Source organism: Diorhabda sublineata, chromosome X (assembly GCF_026230105.1).
Source record: "Diorhabda sublineata isolate icDioSubl1.1 chromosome X, icDioSubl1.1, whole genome shotgun sequence".
NCBI lineage: Eukaryota > Metazoa > Arthropoda > Insecta > Coleoptera > Chrysomelidae > Diorhabda > Diorhabda sublineata.
In genome coordinates this window covers 18,086,749-18,104,062 of record NC_079485.1, presented here as the reverse complement: position 1 = coordinate 18,104,062, position 17,314 = coordinate 18,086,749, and the positions used below count along the sequence as shown (strand labels likewise).

Sequence of the window (17,314 nt, the reverse complement as noted above, 5' to 3'; positions counted from 1 at the left end):
GGAAAAAGAATATGTAAAAAATGCTGCAAATGACTTATCTCAAGTTGATGAATTCTGGTTTTACATTTTCAATGCTAAGCTAACTAAGCGGTTAGGAACAACAAGAGAACCAAATGCCAAGAATGCATCATATATTTTTCGGGTAGTGTAATTTTTGTTTTGTTACTTTGATTAATGACCAATCGACTCCGAGAATTTGGAAAAAAAATTATTATGTCACTATGTCAGGTATAACTGAAGGTTACTCTGGTCAATTATCTGTCAGTTGTTAGAATATAGATTGTACAATTGAGATGTATTTTTTAAATACCTAAAAATAGAATAAGTATTTGTGTGGCATGAATTATCATAAAAACAATCTCACCCACGTTTTTAGGTATGTCACTCTGAATTTCAATTAATAGATCTTTTCATAATCCCATTTTAGGTCATAAACTAACCTCACTTTTTGTACATAAACAATGCCAGGCAAGGTGAAAGTAAAAATTTCCTCTGGAAAGAATTTACCAGTTATGGATAGATCTAGCGACACCACTGATGCGTATGTAGAAATAAAACTTGGAAGTACAACTTTTAAAACAGATGTCTGTAGAAAATCTTTACATCCTCAATGGAATACAGACTGGTATCGCTTTGAGGTAAGGTCCAAAGATTATTTACACTATTTTGTAACTGTACACAACTTAACTAATTTTGCTAAACAATATCATAATAATTGTTTGTTAATATCCATACAAGCTTTATCACATATTTTGATTCAATTATTGTACTTTAGGTTGAAGATTCAGAGTTACAAGATGAACCATTACAAATACGTTTAATGGATCATGATACATATTCAGCAAATGATGCTATTGGCAAAGTTTATTTGAATTTGAATCCATTGCTACTTCCGGTTGATGGTCCAGTAATTAAATATGGTTTTAATGGAGATAGTTCAATCCACCATGAAATATCTGGTTGGCTGCCAGTTTATGATACAATGCATGGTATAAGAGGTGAAGTGAACATAACAGTAAAAGTTGAATTGTTTTCAGACTTCAATAGATTTAGGCAGTCATCATGTGGAATACAATTTTTTTATTGTAAGTACTATTTTCTTATAAATTAAAAATAGAAATATGTGAAATAAGATATATTTCTGTGTCAGTAAGTTGTGGTTACTAAAAAAAGAAATTTGATTTTTTTTCAATTAAAAAATTAGCTTCTTGTAAGTTTAAAGCATTGTCTTGTTTTGTAGATAATAAAATTTTCCCTTTATCTTTCATAAAAATACTAATAATTTTTTTATTTCAGCTCCAACTGTTCCCCAAGGCTACCAAGCAAAATTGATTCATGGCTTTGTAGAAGAGTTATTAGTGTATGATGATCCAGAGTATCAGTGGATTGATAAAATACGTACTCCTAGAGCATCAAATGAAGCCAGACAAACCTTATTTTTCAAACTATCAGGAGAGCTCCAAAGAAAGATAGGAGTAAAAACTATAAGTTTGGGTGGAAATGCAGTTATAGGATATAAACAGAGTTATGATTTAGAAGGAGAATCCGGAATTGTAGCCAGAGGCATAGGAACTGCTGTAACACTTATAAAATCAACTAATATCTGTAATAGTGTTTTCAATGGAGAAAGCAAAGATGAGTGAGTATTATATGATATTAAAAGTATTCATTAAAACTTTTACATCATTCATAGCAGAGGAGGTCAGTTGATGAGGAAATTTTTGGAAAAAAATCAGATTCCAAATTGTTAATTGTGGGTTCTCTAAAATTCAACCAATCTGAGAATATTGCTGGGAGATTTTTTGTCAGGACATTGACAAAGCAGATATTGGGGGTGGGGAAAAGGTGATTAGTGCATAAAGTTAGCTGAGGTAGCTGAGATATCCATAAACAATTAATTGTGATTGAAAGTAATTCATGTTGAATAAAAGGTATTATGCTGTGATTGAAACAGAAATCCCAGATTATGTCTTTTGATTATTGTTTAAATTATTTAGAATATTGATAGATAAATATAAATAATAAGATAAAAATAATATTGTCTTTTCCTGTGGACAGAAATGGAAATTATTTATGGCTTGTCTGTAGCCCAAAAGTATATTGTTTTTAGTTACTGGCAGGTCAGTTGAACATTGACAAGAAGTAAAAGATGTTCATGTTTTGAGTGTCTGAGCCTATAAAATATAGCAAAATCAGTATGAAAGTTGTGGATACAGTAATTTAAAATCATAATCAACTTGGTATACATGTGTGGCAATTATTTTTTAAATATCAATAAAAAGGATTGTTTGTATTGACTTAGTTAAAATTACTATAATATTTTCATTTGAATTCAATGTAGAAAAACATTTAAAACACAATCACACCTATCATAAGTATATTTTAATGAAAAATAAGTCTAATGATAGTCTTCATATTTTTGTACACAGGCATGTTAAAGATTACCTTGAATTCGTTGGTGATGGCAAAAGCTTTCGCTTAAGCAGCGCACCAAAAGTGTTTCCTTTTATATCCCCTCCTTCGTTTTCAAAACTACCAAAATTGTCTGAATTTACCTCTCCCAAATATAAACGTCTTTCAAAAAAACTGTATTTTTCTATAGATTCAGGAAATATGAGGTCTACTCACTCTATAGAGAACGTATTTCATACTTCTATGGAAAAGCTACTCAAACAAGAAAATGAACGAGGTAAACCTGTACCTAGTTTACCTAAGAAGCTTAGGAATCTAAAATATTCTCAAAATTCGTTGAGTAAAAAAATGACTGCTTTGAAATCCAAATTGTCTGAAAGTATTGGAGAAGAAATTGATGAAGAACCTGTAGTTCATACAAAACATAAAAGATCTGAAAGTGATTCTAGTTTTATGGCCGAGATGTTAGCTAGATCTGTTATTCATGCTCATAATAGTTTGAGTTGTATACTAGAAACTAAGAATCATCTAATTGAAGATGTTAATGAAAAATCAAGTAACTTTCTTAATAAAACTGCTTCCGAACCTATTATGCTCTCTGATGGAAGCAGTAGCGAAGGCCATTATTCCAGTTCAGACTCCACAACTTCAGATTATGAAGAGGAAAGTGAAAAAAATGGAGAGAAGAGTCTTGATACTATCAGTAATATTATCAAAGATGTCGAAAGATTACAGTTGAAAGAGAAACCAAGGTTATTTAAACAGCACTCTTTACCAACTTTAGAATTGAACAGACTAGGTTCAGTGAGTTCAGATTTTAACACACATAGCTTGCAAAAAAAATGTTCAATGTCTGAACTATTCGATACAGAAAAATACAATGAGAAAGATAATAATGATTCAGTGGATAAAAAAATAGATAATGAGAAAGATAATGATTCAGTTGAGGAAGAAATAGATTCTGATGAGCTAAATGTGAATGAAAAAAGTAGCCTGGATCAAAAAGTAATATTTGAAAGTACCGATAAAAGTAATTCTCTTGATGAGGAAGAAGATTCAATTGAACCTACAGTGTCAATAAACTTTAAGGGTATCATTCCAGAAGCAATAAAAAATGTTAAAATAAAAGAAAAAGGATTAATAAAAACTGCAGTACAAGCTTTATTATTAGACAAAGCAAATCTTTTAGGAACTTACACTCCACCAATGTCACCATTGTGTAAATCTGTGGATTTTTCTAAAATTAAAGTAATTCCTATGCAGACTACACAGCAGCGGCTGAAAATGCCCAAATCAGCGAGTTCTGTTTCTTTTAAGGAATATGTAAAGCAAAAAGAGACGGTTTTAGGCATTTGTTTAACTGAAATTGTATCTACTGAAATATTTAAAAGAAGGCAGTCCCAACCATGCTTAGCTAAAACAGAACTGTTGAGTCCTGCACAATACTGTGATCCAGTAAGAAAAAAAAACTATTCAGATAATCAGTTAAATAAACCTATAGTAAAAAGTATGTTAAATGAATCATTACACAAGAAAAAAACCTATCGAAGGTTTAAAATATTCACAACAAAGAAGAGTATGTTATCTTTAATTCGAGATCATCGAGAACCACGTCTGAGATCATACAGTACAAGTTCAGACAGAAAACCTAAAGGTAGCCTCTTATTTCGAATCTTTAGCCAACGAAAGTCAAAACAACTTTCAACTTCCCCTAATATTCCAACTCCAAACTATTTAACATGTATTAACGATTCTTCCAACGATTTGCCTGACAATACACAAATTGAAGGCAATATTTGTAGCAATACTAAGCATGCATGCATAACCCCAAACAGGCATAACATATCACCACAACCAGAACAAATTGGAGGTAACAATTGTCAACATAACTTAGACCAGAGGAAGAACGACCAGTCGCCATCTAGAACCAATAACTTTGCTCAAAGAAGATCATCAGATTCCGATTTAAGCACCACTCCAAAAGGTAGGTAATTCTGTATTTAGAAAAACAATATACAAAAAAGTTAATAGTTTTTTTATTTTATTCTTAAAAAAAATTTCAATTCTTGTTCAGGCTGGGATTCTTTGAAATATACATTTATATCATAAATATACTAGTTGGCAAGTATATAATTTTACTGGCTATTTTATGTATGTATATAGTTATTTCATAAGAATTTTATTATTCATATTCTATTTTTTTACTTGAAACAATATTGATCTATGTATATGCATTTTTATGTGTATTTTTGTCATATAGTATTTATCTATTATCAATCAAAACAAAACATACTTTATGCTATTTAGTTGACTGTTACTGGGGTGGTGAAATCTTTTCTAGTTGCTTTTCATCTTAGCTCTTTTTAAGTTTCTCATAAGTTTGAGGTTATAATAAGGGATGGAGTGGATGGTTACTAGTTTTGAACATTTTTTTGTGGTTGTGTCCTGTATAAAAGAGACTGTAAGTGCTATCGCAGATTATTAAACTTGATGGTAAGTTTGCCGTTGATGATGACAAAATTTTCTCTACGGAATCCTCTTCTAGTGTCGTTCTATTCATGTATCTCCATAATTGTTTTGCTGGCAAGGTTGCACACAATATTTTGTTTGTTATCAGATATTCTGTCACATTTTTTGCATGCTTTTTCCAGCTGAATTCTGATACTCGTATTCCTAGGTATTAAGTTTCAAAATATGGAATTTGAATGATATTATGTAAAGCAGAATTCAACTGGTGTTTTCTCGAAGTAAAAAGACGCATATACTTTATATAATACTAGCCGTTATCTGCCCGCTTCGCGTGTCATAAAATACATGCCAAGTAAGAGACATATTAAATTTTGTTACCTAGCTACCCAAAGATTCAACATGAACGGATTTTACGAAATTAACACACCCTTCACCACTTAGGGTCTTATCAATTTTTATGAGTTGAAATAATAAATAACACAGATTTCCACATCACCATGGAAGTACTTTGTCGTATGCCATAAGGTCTAGAATTTGTTACACATAAAATCTTTATAAATATAGATTTGATATGAACAACTTAAACCTAGGCATCAAACTCTGTCAAGTTTAAGAAGAAGGCAGTAATTTGACTTATATATTTTTTATTAGCTAATTCTTCAAAATAAACATTGGTTATAGATATAAAATTATGACCTTTTTTGCCTTTAGCATTTTTTATTTTAGCATAATTTTTATTTTTATACGGTTATTATTCTAACGGTTTTAAAATTTTTATGACTACCAATTTTTTATATTAAAAACGAAAATTGAAATTCACAAAATACATTGTTCCTAGTTTTATATTCAAAACAAACCTGAAAATTATTAGAATATATTATTTATTAAATCTATTTTGTATATTAAAAATATCCAATCAATTAAAACTTAACAAAATTGAAAAAGTCTGATACTCATTTCTTTGAAATAGTAGAAATTAATTATTATATAGATAAAATATTCAAAATAGTTAAATAAAAAAAAAATAAATCCAAAAATTCTTTAGAATTTGAATATTTGTTGATTGGATAATGCTTATTTTTTGATTCTATAGATCCAATTTAAAGAAATGATTATTGATATAATCAAAAATAGAATATTAAAAACTTGAAACTTCTCTTTATACAACATCCATCGTTTCCCCTATTGGTTGAAGAATTACCAAGCTGTCAGGTGAACTTACTCTTGAGCATGCACGTATAGTTGACCGTGAGAAAAATAGTCATTTCTAAATCATTACCAGCCATTTTAAAACTTTACCTTGGGCGTTATTATTCGTCACGGCTTAACTAACTTGACGTTCAAATTAGAAATGGTCATCTGATGGAATTAGAGGAATTTTTGGAATGGATACAGTTTCTCCTTGACTTGTAGCCTGCTACCATTACATAATTTTGGCGGATTTAAATTGCGGAACAACATTATTGTAGAGCCAATCTTACGTTAAATAACATGAGTTATCCATGGTGGATTAAGAGTGTGTATGAGCTCCACAGGGTAGTGGACAGTTTCTTCATTGGTTGGTTCGGAGTTTTCTCCAGAAAAATGTTAATACAATTGACTTGTTTATTTTATAAAGTTAGAATGGTTGTCTCCTTTAACTAAGAACTATAATTGTCGCCAGATTTGTCAATATTCGGGTATATTTAGTCAATTAATGTAATTAAAACTGGGGCATTTTCAAAATTAATATATACCTTTATTTTTCCGTCCAACAGTTTTCAAAGCAAAAAATGATGAAGGGCCTCGAATCTCATGTAAGAGAAGACGCAGGTGATAGCATTCAATATATCCGGGATACACGGTATAAAGTCGACCTAAAACTTGATTCCTGATTAACATGAAACAACTTCAGCTTTTTTTTCAAAGCGGTTATTTTTCCGTACATAATAAGCTGGGGCTTCAATGTTCAAAAGAGGTTTTGCAAAGTCATCAACCTTGCGAAGCTCAAAGAAGTCATTAATGTTGTTTTTGGAGTTAAGTTGGTGATATTCATACTGAACACACTTTTTACACTACCACTACACCAACACTCACAATTACACTGTCTGATGCTCGTTTCGATAACCAAGTTATCGTCTTCAGAAACTGAATTTAAACTGTAACATATTAACTTGACTTAACTAGCTTACACTAAATTTTCCCACCAATGAACTTTCTCCAGCGAGAAAACGGGAATCTTCATATTTATTTCTTAACTACTAAACTATAGAGAGGGTTGTAAGGAGTAGGCCCTTTGTCCCTATTTGAACTGTTCTTACATTTAACAATTTCAGGGCTGTCGAATGCATATAACTATTATTGGATACATTTTCAAATAATTTCACATTTTTCATATTTTTTCATGATTTGGACTGGCGGCGTGATCGGCATCATTCAATTTTTCGGTTCGTTTATATTTTAAAAGAGCTACGTGCTCTTTAAACCGTATATTAACGGTTTAGGTCTGCCGACAAACTGCTCATCACAATCATTACCGCTAATTTCATATATATTTAGGATTACCCAGCAATTGTTTTAATGTATAAACCAATTTAAAACCCACTCTGTCAAAAATGCCCGCCAGTCCTTTTGTGTAAACAGGATTGAAATGTATTTGGGTGTTTTTTTTATTAGATTTTGGAAAAACGAGATTTTACATAGAGATTTCTTAAACCTATGACGGTTAATTAACCCATTTACAATTCTATTATAACATACAACAACGTACAGCTACATCATCAATAAAACTCCTTTCCTTATTGTATCTTTCGATGGTAAGTGGAAAGTGGATTAACCGATGTACCAGGAAATGGAGACTAGCCATTATATGTTGAATACAAGTATCTAAAAATATCTATTATTTTCCAATAAGTTGAATTTATAGATGGACATTTGGATATTGAGTTTCAAAATGAAATCTTCTATATTTACCTTTTTCGTATTGCATATAACAAAAATATCATCCTTATACCTGTACCATACCTTAGGAAAATACTGAAAGTCTTGACAACTTGCTTTTTAAAGTGAGTCATGAATTATTGTTCAGCCATTAGCTGTTCCTTCGTTTTTGTATTTCAAATATTTTTGCTCATTGAGTCCTCAAGGTACTTCATGGTCTGTGGGATCGGCATACTGAGAAATAATGAACTTATACGAAAAGAGATTAGAATTTCCCTATCTTCAATTGGATCTAGCATCTTCTCCATAACAGAACATCCATTATAAATGTTTTGACAACGGATCCTAATGAGTCAATAGACTGTATAAAGTTTCAGGATAGGGGCTAAGCCCAAAAAGTTGGACTTTAACACTACTGCTGCACATTCCTTGAGTCTCATCTTTCCATTTCAGACCACGACATTATTGACAAGGAGATCCTGAACCAAGATTGACAATTTTATTATTCAAATAATTTATTTTAATTAATTTAATTATAATAATATTAACCGGACAAGTATTTAGAAGTCCAAGGCAATACTTTAGATTTTGATCTCTTTTCATGATGTTTAGCAGATTAATTTATGTCTATTTTTTTTAAATCTTGATTAAATATATAGAAGCGTGATAACATAAATTCAAACGTTAACCTGAAAGGTGACTACGAAGTAGTGAATGCATCAAACAAACTAACCAGTATACTGCAAGAAGCTGCCATACAAGCTACTCCTCCAGAAGGGACACCAAACAACAATATTAATATTCAATGGAAATCAAACGACTTATTCTTGAGAGAAGAAAAGCAAGAACGAAATGACATAGGAGTTATGCACCAGGCGAGAAAAATACTTATAACCGACTAAGCAGCACCCTTGATTTAAAACTGAAACAAATGCGTAAAAACACTTTTTCGCAGTATATAACAAGTCCCAATTATAATGATAACTCAATATGGAGACCCATTAAATCAAATTGAAAAAAAAAGTAGTGGCTATCCCTCTACTTCGCAATGATACACCAAATCCAGCAACTTGGACTAGAAGCGACGAAGAAAAAGTAGAACAGTTTTCAAGACACCTATAGTATTTCAGAAAGGTATAGAGTAATAAAACCTCATTATGTATGCAAAGAGACCAACGAATATTTAAACCACTTTCGAAGTTTGGCATTGATTTCATTGTAAATTTTTTTTCTCTTTATCAAGTGCAGGTAGTACCACCCGGGCTGGGGTCAATATATGGGCTTAGCCTATTGTTATCCATTCACAAACACTGAAAATAGTGTGCCAAAAGTGTGCCGGTAGGATACTCGTAAAAAGGAAAGAATTTTATTCTAACAGAATAAAAATTAGGTATTATATACCTAGTATTAGGTACACTTATTTTTAATTGAACATTATACAAAAAATACATTATAAAGAAATTAAATTATAAAAAATCATAATATTCTTCGTCATCTGAGGAACTGTTATCTACTCTTGACGTTATAATTAACGGGTCGATGGTCCGATCGATCAAGTAGTTAAGATCCCACATTTTGTCCTCTTCTTTAATGACATGCTGGACTGCTTTTCGCCAGTTCTCTGGTGTCACCTCCTTAATGACTTGATCAAACAGTAGCTCAACGTCTTTCATTTTGAATGTCGTGTTGTGTTTTACTACAAATCCTTTCACTTGCGCCCATATAAGTTCTATAGGATTTAGTGTTTAACCAGTCCATAATTGTTTTCTCCAAGATGGAGTTGGAGTCTTCTCTATGCGTCGAGAATGATAACATGCGTTATCCATAACTACTACTGAATCAGCCGGAAGATATTTTACCATTTCACCAAAATAGTCTTCAAAAACATCCGAATCCATGTCCTCTTGGTAATCTCCCGTATGGTACGATTGAATGGTTAGCAAACCTTCTTTTAAAAATCCCTCTCCGCTTCCAATATGGACGATTATTAGTCTTTTTCCTTTACCTGAAGGCACCTTAATACTCGTTGACAGGCCTTCCATGAAAGCTTGGCGAGCACTGGTTATATTTTTGGTGATGTATAACCTTCATTAATCCACGTCTCATCAAGATAAAAGATTTTCTTCTGCTCTGTTCTATACTGCTTTATACTTCTTAAGTATTTTCGTCGCCAGCAAACAATTTCATCGCTTTCCAGTACAAGTGATATACGGTTATGCTTTTCTCAGGCAAAATCCATATTTCTCAAAGTGGGAACTTTTCTTCGAATTACACTTTTGGTGTCTTCATCAAGGACTTTTACTGGTCTGCCTGGACTTTTATTAAATGGTTCCACTTGGCCTGCTATCTTTCTCCCCCGCAATGATTTAAAAACGGTGGACTTTCCAACTCCAGTCATTTGGGAACATCGGTCGACAGTTTCTTGTACAGTAAATTTCGAGTAATCGTATTTTATGCAATCGTGTACATTTAAAATAATAAGTTTTTCATTCACTGATAGTGGAGAATTATTATATTACTAATCTTATAATACTGTGAACACTATTGCTTAACAGCAAATACTGATACGTTAAACTAAACACCATTGGCCTTACGGCGCATGGTTAAGCCGAATCTGAAGTAGGGTTGGAATTAGGCAGAGGCACTAATAGAAGGTTAAATGGTGCCTGTTAAATGCAAAACGTAACTATATGATCTACTACCTAATTAATCCCTACACAATATTTCAAGACCTACACCTATATCCGACACTGAAATTGAACTGGACGGAATTCCTCATTTTATTGCTCTATACCTTTCTAAAATAGAATATAGTAGAAGTTTTTATTCCTTTTATCGATACTGCAGACCAGACTATCTAAAACTAAATAGAAATCAAGATACATACATGACAAATATAAGGCTGACAACCCTAAAGGAAACAAACGTTACAATTTCTCTTCTGAGCAACAAGAAATCACCGGGTATTGACATGATAACACCAAAAATGTTGAATAAACTGCCTAAAAAAGGAATCGTGATGCTAATCTGTATATTTAATGCGATCTTAAGACTGCAGTACTGGCTAACAATATTTAAAAATCTAAAATAATACTTATCCCAAAACCAGGAAAAGATCAATGCATCTTCGTAGAGATCAATAAGTTTGTTACCCACCATTTCGAAACTTTTTGAGAACTTGTTACTGCAACGAATTAATTTCAACCTGAATATAATTCCACAATATCAATTTTGTTTTCGTCAAAAACACTCGAAAATGCAATAATGCCATCGAATTGCGCATGAAATAAGTGTAGCGCTAAAAGAAAAAAAGTATTGTTCAACAATATTTTTAGACATAACTAAAGCATTTGATAAGGTATGGCACGACGGCTTGCTATTTAAATTTAAAATCAAATAGACTCATTAATTCTGGAGTTCCACAAGGTGGCATGGCGTCCTAGGTGCAATACTGTACATAATAGTCACCGTAGAACTCCCAGTGTCTAATTATACAATAATTTCGACTAGTAATATCCGCAAATCTACAAGAACATATATTAAAAGTAGAAGAATGGCTCAAAAGGTGGAGAGTAAACATTAACGGAAGCAAATTGCAACACATAATTTTGACACTAAGAAAAAAAATGTCCGTTAATATACATTAATAATGTAGTTTGCTCTACATTAAATATCTAGAAATGGCAAATTAAACTGGAGAGCACAAATTAAAAAGAAACGCATACAAATAGACCTTAAAATGAGAGAATTGTATTAACTGCTAAGCACAAAATCGAACATGTGGCTAGAAAATATTATCTTATTGTACAAGACTGTCTAATCTGAACTAACGGCATAGAGCTGTGAAGCTGTGCGAGCAAATCGAGTATAGCCGTTATACAAAGGGCACAATCTAAGATTCTCCAATTGTAGATGCTCCCTGGTATGTTTCAAACCAGATGATACATGAAAAGCTTCTAATTGCAACAGTACATGGAACAATACAACAGAGAAGCCAAATGCATTACCAAAGGCTGGAATCACACATCCCCTACTCCAACCATTAATGCAAGAAAGAGACGACCGAAGACAGTAGGGAGACATTGGCCAAAGAACCGAACATGAAATGTGGAGGAGATCTTCTCACGGGAGAAGACTCATCAGGACATGAAGATTTTTTTTCATTGTAACGGTTAACAGAATAATCTATAAAATTGTGAATTTTGATTGTTATTAAATAAACATTACAAAAAAATAAATAATCATCAAACATTAAGTAAAATTTAAGATTACATTTTTGAAATATTTACCTTGACAGCTGTCTATTATTTTGACACAATTTCGTAAAATCCGTTTTTAGCCGATTTCCAATCGGCGAAAGAAATACGGTTTTATGTCTCTGTTTCACCTAATGTTGTCATTAAATACATGCAATGGCCGATAACAAAATAAAGGATTTGTTTTTTATTTTCTAGTAACAAACTGAACTTCAGCAGAACTTTTACTACATTTAAATTCATATTATCATGATATTTGCTAATTCAGTTTTTGTGACGTATGTCTGTCTTCTATTCAATAAATTTGTTTATTGTAATGCATTTTCATAATTTTGCTTAATATTTTGTTCTTCTCATAGGATTCGTTAAAAAAAGTGAGTATTAAGATGCTTGTGTAATTGTTACATCTTTATGTATATGTGTTGAATGTCTCAGGTAATTTTCTATACATCACTAGTATTAGTTGATAACAAAAAATGCATCGAATATGTTAGAATGTCTTTTGGTTTATAATTATGCCGCTTGATGGATAGAAGATAGATGAAAAAAAAACAATAAACCATATCCTATTTATTTTCTACATATTTGTAGGAAATTTCTGATTTGGTTCTCTTTATTTAAGCAAAACGAAAAGACATTCCCTTCTTTTTCATATTAAAACAAACTCATTATATCTATATATTTATTTAAGTTATTAACTAAAACCTTGCATTTCTCAATGCATGTTCGAATATCTAACCATTTTATCAATTGCCTAAAATAGTTCATAATAACGTCATTTAGTTAAATATATTCATTTTCCTTGCGTTTATTTTTCTGTATTGTGCGATGATTTTTCGAAATTAATATAACCATTGATTCTATTTATTAAATACTCAGTAGAGTAGCCTTCATATTTTCTATGAATTACTAGTAAATATAAAACAAATTCTACACTGGAATTAATGAATTTTGTTGTATAATGACCGAAGGAATTTTTCAGACGAAAACCACAACAAATGACTAACCTTGATATGTTTAACTGGTTTAAAATGAAAAGTACAGAAGATCAGCTCATAAATGTAGCTCATATCTTTTTTCTATACCCTGTAGGCTGGTATATAATTATTCGCCGTTTTTATTAATTTGATTTTGGAAAAATCGTAGAAATCATTAGAAACTGGTTTAATTGTATGTTACGGAGCATATTCACGGACTACTTTAATTGAGCCTGGTGCAGACCAGACGTTGCGTAAACGGCTGTCATGCCGGATTACACATAGGTTTACTGTTTTCGACGATGGAAGAAGCAATATTACTACTATTGTGCCAGAATACTTTGCAAGTGCAAGGAGACAATGGGTCCATGATATCTTAGCCGTGAACTCCACATATTATAAGTTCTTTTGAAGAATTGCATGATTTAGTGACGCCATACATATATAAACTGGACACCAACCAAAGAAAGAGCGGTTGAAACAAAAAAAAGACTAGCAATTTTTTTTGAAGTAAGCTACTGCTTCCTATAAAAATCATTTCTCAATTGTTTTACTCGCTATTGTTAACCCATTTTATAAATTTAAGATGATAGACGTTGGGCACTACGGTCGACACAGTGACAACAACATCTTCACGAATTCTGACTTTTATCATCCCTATTTACTGGAAAAAATAATATTAACATCGAATCCTTTGTCCGATACTAACGAACGTGTACCGCACATTTTTCATAGACCTATGGAATACCATGTTGAAAAGTCTATTAATATAAGGTCACCTAGTGATTATTAGAAAAAACTTTGTTACATATTTAGTTACATAGCTAAATAACTAATTACATTGTATCTTTTGGATTGTTGAAACATTCATATTTACGCACAAATTCAATCAAGTTTTTCTCTATAATCGCCATTCATTATAAAAAAACACAACTACGCTACGTGCCGTTTGGTAAAAAAATGCAACTGTCTGCATTTATGCGCGTAGGGCAACACAGCAAAGGTACGTGTGAATTCAAACTTCTTTGGTGTAACATCGCATATGTTGCTCCATTGAATACAACGCCATCCAAGTGACGTTGCCAGTCTGCTCCGCATTTCGTCGAAGCATATGTATCTGGTCTTCACCAGGCTTTATTGCTTAATTTTGCTTAACGTTAGTTTATAATGGATAAGAATTTATAAAATATGTACCTCAGTTTATTAAAACATTATTTCAACTGGATAAAGACTTTCTTAAGTTATAATTTCAGATAAAATGAAAGCAGTTCTTCATTATCTTTAAAATCGGAAATAAAAATTAAAATAAAAAAATAATAAAAATAAAAAAACATAATCTTTTGTAAAACAGAATGCCGATATCATGCAATATTTCCTTCGCTGTAGCTTCTCTTATCGTTCTCCTGTGAACAAATATTACTCTGTAGTGACTCTATATCTAGCTTTGTCTGTACTGGTTCACTCTTTCCTGTAGGTCATGGTCTCCTTCGAACGGCTCTAGTCGATTTTGGTGGACTTATTTCGGTTTTCAATTAGGGATCTTGCTTATGCATCATCGATCCTTTTCTTGATTAAGTATGGACCTTTCCATGATTTTTGTAATATTGGAGAAAATCCGTTTCTCCTCTTCGAGTTGTGCAGTCATACATTACTCTTTTTAAAATCGCCATCTGTGGCTTCCGTCTCGTGTCGTTTCTTAATTCTGTCACTGGCAACTCGAAGATTCGATCAAAACAATTCGTGTATGTCGTCCATTCTTCTTCTCAATTGGATTATTCATTACTACTGGATCGATAAGCCGTTGCAAATAGGAATAGATACTGATCTCAATCTCTCTGGTGACTGGAAACTATACTGAACAGATATCTGCCAATGAGCCTGTTCATTCTCTCGACTATTTTATTTAAACGTGGATGTAATGCGGTCGTCCTCTTCTTTATTCCCGGCTGGATTTTCTGAAATACATAGCTCTCGAATTTACCACCACTTTCTGTCATCTGAAATGGTCCAGCGATGTCTAAAGCAATGCTTTCGAAAGGGCTTCCAACTATTATACTGTTTCATGGGTGCCTTTCTTTTGTGATGTGGTCCATTACTCGTAGTACATTTCTCACACCAGTCCTTCACATCGTCGGAGCTATCCATCCAATAAAATCTTTCACGGACTCGCTGAGGATTTTCTTCATTTTCGGATGTCCTCCCGACTGTCTAAAATTCTCCCAATTATACTTCATACACGATAATTGAATTCTTTAACAAATTATACGCATTTATTTCACAAATTTCAGTCCAACTCTTCAAATAACAGGTGGGGTCGAGTGAGAACTTTGTTATGAAAAAATGCCTTCAACTTCTGCTTAGCCGATTTTTACGAACGAAAAAAAGTTATTCTTTATGAAAATCTCTGCTTTTGAAAATAATAATATTCTTCTCACATTAGATGTACAGAGTTTCAACGAATTGCAAAAAATTAATAGGAACATTTTGACCACTTCAATTTCAAAATTTTACGTATTTTTGTTTTGAAACACGTTAACTACCTCAGTCAGTCTAGTAAAAGCTTTCGAGAAAGAAATAATACGAGTACATTCCATATACTTAATGTGCATTGAAATTGAGTGTAATTCTAACTAATGTGAACAAAATTGAAAACGTCATTGTGTACTTATTTCTTTTTTCGTAGCATATATATATATATATATATATATATATATATATATATATATATATATATATATATATATATATATTTATCCGATTTTCATTTGTTCTCAAGTTATAGCATATGAACAATTAAACAAATTATCACATAAAAATTTTCTTAATCATAGTGTTCTTTCAATAAATACCGCCATTGACTTCTAAACATTTTCTGCTTCGTCTACGAAGAGCGTTTGTTGTTCTCCCAATTGTTGATTCATTTCTTTCTTCTTTAATATGGGCTACAGTATTCTCAATTCGTCTAATTAGTGCATCCCGTATGTACACTTTTATTTTGTAGACTTCAATTCTCATCCAGCCCCATAAACAAAAATCTAGTGGTGTGAGGTCTGGAGATCTTGCAGGTCAATTAATGCGACCTCCACGACCAATCCAACGCCCTGGAAAACGTTCGTCCAAATGTTGCTTGACCTGACGAGCAACATGTGCTGGAGTTCCACCGTGCTGATAGTACATCTGCATTCTAATATTTACAGGGACATCCTCTAGTAGACCTTGTAATTTATTTTGTAAAAAATTTACGTAGTTGTCTCCTGTGAGACGATTCTTCAAAATGAAAGGGTCAATTAAATAACTGTCAACCATACCACACCACACGTTTACAGAAAACCGATGTTGAAAATTGCTTTCGACTATTGCGTGAGGATTTTCGTCCGACCATACATGATAGTTACGAGTATTATTAATGCCATCAAGGGTGAATGTAGCTTCATCCGTAAAGAGTATACTCGATACAACACGATGATTATTATTAATCCACCGACAAAACTCCATACGGTTAGCGTAATCCTCTGGTTGTAGATGCTGTACTCCCTGTATGTGATAATGATATAAGCCTTGTTCGTAAAGTGTGTATCACGCTTTTTTGTGGAATTCCCAATTAAGTGACAATTCTCCGTGACTTAGTAGCTGCATCTTCTTCTACTAGATGCAGAATATTTTTTACTTCCACCAAACCTTGTCGAATAGCGCGTTCAGAGATACATTAGCACTGGGAAGCTTACCAGTCTCGCACAATTTGTTAAAAACTCTAATAAATACGTTTTTATCGGGATATCGTTGGTGTGGAAAACGTTGACGATATTCTTCAGCAGTAGCTGTAGCACTTCCATTACAGAAACGATAAACAAACACCATATTTACATATTCTAAATTTGAATAAGTATCTGGCATTTTGCAACACTAACAATCACATAAATTCGAAATTAAACGTTCAGTTACTGTTCATTGTACACTGACAATTCATTAAAACGTCAAAATTATCAAATGCTTTTGAGCATCGAACATGGCATACTTTGATAATGTTAAAATTCAGATATAAGTGGAAAGCTAGATGAACATTTTTAATTACTCTATAACTTGAAAACCAATGAAAATCAGATAAGAACATTATGAATTTTTTTTTCACATTACTTTCACATGTATAATACACTCCTAGAGTTTGGGTGCGCTTCTCCGGACTCCCCTTTATATATATATATATATATATATATATATATATATATATATATATATATATATAGATAGATAGATAGATAGATAGATATATATTATATACTA

General features: G+C 32.1%; 1 protein-coding gene across 5 annotated transcripts in view; it reads left to right on the top strand.

Annotated features, from left to right (window-relative positions):
* Positions 1-27: 27 nt before the first annotated feature.
* LOC130450619 (C2 domain-containing protein 5) overlaps positions 28-17,314 on the top strand; it is a 61,041-nt gene continuing 43,754 nt past the window's right edge. The window contains exons 1-5 of one of the 5 annotated variants that reach the window (XM_056789111.1): positions 28-142; positions 428-638; positions 776-1,085; positions 1,297-1,639; positions 4,248-4,396. In XM_056789111.1, the coding sequence (XP_056645089.1) occupies positions 462-638; positions 776-1,085; positions 1,297-1,639; positions 4,248-4,396 (979 nt within the window). In that variant the 5' untranslated portion in view covers positions 28-142; positions 428-461. Of the gene's footprint in view, positions 143-231; positions 377-427; positions 639-775; positions 1,086-1,296; positions 1,640-2,429; positions 4,397-17,314 lie in introns of those variants that run through there. The other 4 variants (XM_056789107.1, XM_056789106.1, XM_056789110.1 and 1 more) reach the window with 4 other exon arrangements.